Source organism: Artemia sp. Qi Xiang Cuo, chromosome 17 (genome assembly GCF_049724085.1).
Source record: "Artemia sp. Qi Xiang Cuo chromosome 17, ASM4972408v1, whole genome shotgun sequence".
In the NCBI taxonomy this organism is placed as follows: domain Eukaryota; kingdom Metazoa; phylum Arthropoda; class Branchiopoda; order Anostraca; family Artemiidae; genus Artemia; species Artemia sp. Qi Xiang Cuo.
Window position 1 is genome coordinate 62,424,211 of NC_142810.1, and position 6,000 is coordinate 62,430,210.

Genomic DNA, 6,000 nt, shown 5'->3' on the forward strand with positions numbered 1-6,000 from the left:
GCACTTATCTCAACTTTTTCTTGCAATAAATAACCAAGTAATGACAGTTTGAACATTACATACCTGAAAAATTGTCGGGAGCTCCTTTCGTGTCGAAAACAGGAAACTGACTGAATTGAATGTTCTTTTCATATCTGGGTGCACCGGATATAATGTCCACGTTTTGCACCGTCGAAATATAACGACGGCTCCAAGAGATGGCGCTCTAAGTCACGGCTAAGCAGAGCTATATTTTGAAGGAAAATTTCGACAGTGGTTCCAAAATTGCACTGTCGAATCATCGGTGCCTTTACCCTACTAACAATTCACCGCAGCACCAAGCCACCTGAGGCCAGCACAGCTACGCACGCTCCTCCTCCACCCCAATCTATTCAAAGCCTCACTTTTTACACCCACCCACGAAGTTCCCATTTCCTTTAAATCTTTTTTTATGACGTCCTCCCACCCCAGACGGGGACGACCTGCTTTCCGTTTAGCCCTAGATGGTTGGCCGAAAAGAACAATCTTCGGCAATCTGTCATCCTTCATCCGCACAACGTGCCCTAACCACCTCAACCTTTCTTTTATTATAGCCCTAGAGAGCGGTATTGAACCACATTTTTCGTATAGCATATTGTTTGAAATACAGTCAGTCAGCCGGGTGCCCAGAACAATCCTTAAGGAATTTCTCTGGAAAACATCTAGCAAATCTTCATCTGCTTTTCGAAGCGTCCATGCTTCAGAGCCATATTTGACCACTGTTATCACTGTAGCTTCTAATATTCTGTCTTGGTTTGCAGACTTATCTTCCTATTCTTCCAGACTTTTTTTAACTGTGAAAAAACACCCTGAGCCTTGGCTATTCTATTTTTAACATCTTCACTGCTCCCACCATCTTTACTAATAATACTACCAAGGTAAGTGACGCTGCCCACCTGATCAATCTTTTCATTACCCAACGTCACTTTTTCATCTTCACTTATTCCTAGTCTTCGTTACTTAGTCTTCGTAACATTAATTTTCAAACCAATTCTAGCACTCTGAACTCGCAAAACCTCTAAAACTTCATTCATTTTGCTCACACTTTCATCTAGGATGCTTAAATCATCAGCATAATCCAAGTCTAGGAGACTTTTTCCTCCCCCTTTGATTCCGGGGTCTCCCATTGCCTTTCCTGTGCTCCTTAAAACAAAGTCCATCAAAATAATCCATATAAAGGGGGATAGAACACAACCCTGCTTAACTCCTGAATTAATACGAAACCAGCTGCTAATCTTATTTCCTACCTTAACCGCAGCAGTGTTATTCTCATACATAGCATTAATCACTTTAACGTATTTGTCTGGTATACCATACAAGGATAAAACCTTTACTAAAGCTCTTCTATCAACAGAATCCAATGCTTGCTCATAATCTATAAAACTGAGGACCAAAGGTGTTTGAAAACTTAGGCACATCTCAATTATTAGCCTAAGAATGAAAATTTGGTCGACACATCCTCTACCTTTTTTTAAACCGCACTGTTTTTGTCTTAAAACTTTGTCTACGGCATCTCTCAGTCTATAAAGTATCATATTACTAAGTAATTTACCACCTACAGAGACCATACTAATGCCTTGATAATTACCACCCTTACTTTTATCACCTTTCTTATAAAGTGGCTTAATTAAGGTTTTCCTAAAATTGTTAGGTACTTCCCCTTTTTCAAAAATCATTTTCATAGTCTTCAATAACTTATTTCTAACCTCAGAGCCACCATATTAACTAGCAATTAAAGGTAACAAGTTATCTTCAATTGCACTTGGTAGCAATAAGACAAAAGTTTCTAGATAATCAAAATATTTATCAATTATTCTAGTTGCTACCCTTAAAAGTTTGCCCAAGCAACTTATATTTTTGGCCAAATGCAGTTCTAGGATATTAAACAATTTCTTTCATTTGATTTTATTTAGAATTGTAAACCAATTAATGATAGGAAACAATCGCAAGAAAGTAATGAAACTTAACATAGGCTATATCATAGGCAGCACGCTAGTGCTGCCTAAGTAAAGAATGATGTGTGCACAATGTGTTTTTTTCTCCACCCGGGCACTTTGTATCAAAGGAGTTGTTGTAGAAACTTCAAAAGTTGTCGCAAAAACTTCGAAAAGAAACTTTGATTGGAAATAGTCAAAAGTGATTGGAGGTCAACTAGCCCCCCACGCCCATTATTCCCCCAAACACATCCAATCAAAATTTTGAGATAGTCATTTTGTTCAGCATAGTTGATATCCAGATAGAAAATGTCTTTTTGAGGAGGACACTCCCCCACAACCCTCGGGGCAAGGGTTTTAAGTTATGCCCTGGGGGCATATAAGGTTTTTGTAGCAGGCATTGTTGTATAAATTTCAAAAAAGGCTCATTCGATTGGAAATTCAAAGGGCTAGTACCTGTTTCAATAGTTGAAAGCAATTAGAGGGCAACTACCCCCCCCCCCACGCCCATCATTCCCCCAAACACATAAAATCAAAATTTTGCAATAGCCATCTTGTTCAGTGTATTTGATTTCTTGATAGAAAATATGTTTTTGAGGAGGACACTCCCCTACAACCCTTGGGGCAAAGGTTTTAAGTTATGCCCTGGGGGCATATAAGGTTTTTATATAAGACATTTTCATAGGGCAACTAGCCCCCCCCCATGCCCATCATTCCCCCAAACACATCTAATTAAAATTTTGAGATAGCCATTTTGTTCAGCGTTGTTGTTTTCCAGATAGAAAACATGTTTTTGAGGAGGACAGTCCCCCACAACCTTCGGGGCAAGGGTTTTAAGTTATGGTCTGGGGGCCTATAAGGTTTTTATAGAAGGTGTTGTCATATAAACTTCAAAAAAGGCTCATTTGATTGGAATTTCAAAGGGCTAGTGCCCTTTTTAATAATTGAAAGTGATTGTATGGTAACTAACCCCCCTCTCACACCCACTTTTTCATAGGTAGCATGCTAGCGCTGCCCAAGTAAACAACAATGTGGGCACAATGAGTTGTTTTTTGGGTTTTTTTCTTCATACCCGGGCACTTTGTATCAAAGGAGTCATCAAAGAAACTTCGAAAAGGGCTCACTCGATTGCAAATTGGAGTGGCTAGTGTCCTTTTTTATAGTCGGTCCATTTGATTGGAAATTCAAAGGGCTAGTACCCTTTTTAATAGTCAAAAGCAATCAGAGGGTAACTAGCCCCTCCTCCCACGCCCATCATTTGCCCAAATACATCCAATCAAAATTTTGAGATAGCCATTTTGTTCAGCATAGTTGATTTCCAGATAGAAAACATGTTTTTGAGAAGGATACTAGCCTACAACCCTCAGGGCAAGGGTTTTAAGTTATTCCCAGCGAAGCATTTAATGTTTTTATAGAAGGTGTTGTAGTAGAAAGTTCAAAAAAGCTCATTCAATTGAAAATTCAATGGGCTTGTGCCCTTTTTAATAGTCAAAAGCGATTGGAGGGCGACTAGCCCCCCCCCCCTGTTCATCATTCCCCCAAACTCACCCAATTAAAATTTTAAGATAGCCATTTTGTTCAGCATAGTTGTTTTCCAGATAGAAAATTTGCTTTTGAGGAGGAGACTCCCCCACAGCCCTCAGGGCAAGGGTTTTTAGTTATGCCCCGGGGGCATATAAGGTTTTTATAGAAGGTGTTGTTGTAGAAACTTCAAAACAGGCTCATTTGATTGGAAATTCAAAGAGCTAGTTCCATTCTGAATAGTCAAAAGTGATTAGAGGGGAACTAGCCGCTCCCCCAAGCCCATCATTCTCCTAAACACATCCAATTAAAATTTTGAGATAGCCATTTTGTCCAGCATAGTTGATTTACAGATAGAAAATATGTTTTTGAGGAGGATACACCACCACAGCCCTAAGGGCAAGGGTTTTAAGTTATGCCCTGGGGGCATATAAGATTTTTATAGAAGACCTTGTTGTAGAAACTTAAGAAAAGGGCTCATTTGATTTGAAATTCAAAGGGCTAGTACCCTTTTTAATAGTCGAAAATGATTAGTAATATTTTTGTTGTTGTTGTTATTTAGACCAGGGCACTTCATATCAAAGGAGTTGTTGTGGGACCTTTGAAAGGGGCTCATTCAAATTGAAAATAAAAAGGCCTGATGCCCCTTTTAATAGTTGAAAGGGATTGGAGGGCTACTAATCCCCCTTCTACTCCCACCCTCCCATTTGCTCATTATGTCTGAAAACTAAATGTTGCCTCAAGATTAAATCAAAATGCACTGTGATAATGCTAATTCCCAATAAGGCATCTCAGCAGTATCCCAAGAACAACTGAGGGTATTATGTTCAAACTTTTGAGGCTACTTCTGCTCTTAAAATTTAACCAAATCAAAATAGTGTAAGTGTATCAAAGCTATCAAAGAAAGTATTTAGATTTTTTTGCGAGTTGTATCAATTTTTCCATTTCAGGTCAACTAGAGGAGGTATGAAACTAAATTAAACCCTACTATTTGTGTCCTGATTTTTAAGAGGGTGAATGTTGTTAAAAATTGCTGAAAATTTTTCTCTAGCATACAAATAGCAGGCCAAACCATAAAGTCTAAAAAAATGAAAAAATTTAAAGTGTTATTTTCTTTTTCCCTGAATAGACTATGTCAATATAAAACAAACAAAAATTAATTTCAAAAACTTTTTCCACAAAATAAGTTTTTGAAAGAAAAGTCAAGAACTCCATTAAACAAACAATGAGCAAAAATAAAATAAAATAATCTACCAAAACTCAAAACAAGCAGAAATTAACATAAGTTGGGTGCAAAACCCCTATGCCTTCCCAAGGCCAGAACATAATTTGCACTTTACTGAAAAAAATATAAATGTTTTTACTTTTACAACTTTAATAAATCAAATAATTTTAACATTTTGATTACTAAATATCAGTATATGTATATTAAACTGACAATGCATATTCATTTGTCATCCTTAAAATAGAAATGAACAAAGGTTCAATTATGCATCTGTGTTCCTTAAACAGAGGGAAGAGATAAACCTTCAAACTTTGACATATTCAATCTCACTTGTGGGCTCTTTCTTTTCCAGGGAGACATTCTTTGGATTTTTTTCCTCATCTAATTAAAGCAATAGGGACTGCATCAGGTACAAATGACAAACCACTTAGCTTACATATCCAGGGGAAAATCATGCAGCTCTCCCATACTTCACCCCAATCCCCCTAATGTGCAAATATATAGCCAAAATTGTATATTTCAAATCCATTCTGCTTCCTGTCACTGTTTTTCTAGTTCTTGTTTTGTCAGAGTTGATTGAATTTACAGGTACATTGGTCAAATCAAGAGAGACAGATTGGCAAAAAATGGGATTTGTGTAATTTTAGGTATAGGTGTGAAGATTAGGAGTGTTGGGGGAAAGTAGAGCAGGGTCGCAGGCAAAATGTGTTAGCTACAAATGCTCTGCATAGTATGTTTTGGAATAAAATATTTGTCCATATAAGATTTTGGAATAAAGTAGGCCTATTGTAAATATTTTTGGGAAGGGAGGAGAATTAGGCAAAGGAGGGCCAGGGATTACCTCCCATATGTTTTGAAAAGTAATTGTAATCTATGATATGGAAGAATTCCTGTTAAGATTTTCCAAAGTACACCTTGGAAATTCTTTGGTTAAGTTTGGAAAGCACTTGATGCCAAAACTGCTTCCACAAACTTGTTAAAAGATATAAACCCTCTGACACACATACAAACAAATTCCTACCATTTTTAGATGAAACGTCTTATCCATGAAATCTAAAAAGTTAAACAAACTGGCTGGTAGTTTTTTCTTGCATAGTTTTGGAATTTAAATTATGGCGCTCAAAAATAAAACTAAGGTAATGAAACGGAGTATGAGGCCAGTTCGTCCTTCTAAGAACGAGTACTAAGAACGAAAATCGGCATTTCAAAGAACGGCTTATTATGAACGACGGTGAAAGCGAACGCAGCAAATCGTTTAAAGCCATTTTTATCTTTCAAATAGTACTTATTCGTTGCCTAGGC

At 37.4% G+C, this 6,000-nt stretch overlaps 1 protein-coding gene across 2 annotated transcripts in view; it reads right to left on the reverse strand.

Annotated features, from left to right (window-relative positions):
• LOC148942445 (protein TANC2-like) overlaps positions 1-5,767 on the reverse strand; it is an 80,528-nt gene extending 74,761 nt beyond the window's left edge. For both annotated transcript variants that reach the window (XM_089103140.1, XM_089103141.1), the window contains exon 1: positions 5,720-5,767. In XM_089103140.1, coding sequence (XP_088959266.1) covers positions 5,720-5,746 — 27 coding nt within the window. In that variant the 5' untranslated portion in view covers positions 5,747-5,767. The remainder of the gene's footprint in view (positions 1-5,719) is intronic.
• Positions 5,768-6,000: the final 233 nt, after the last annotated feature.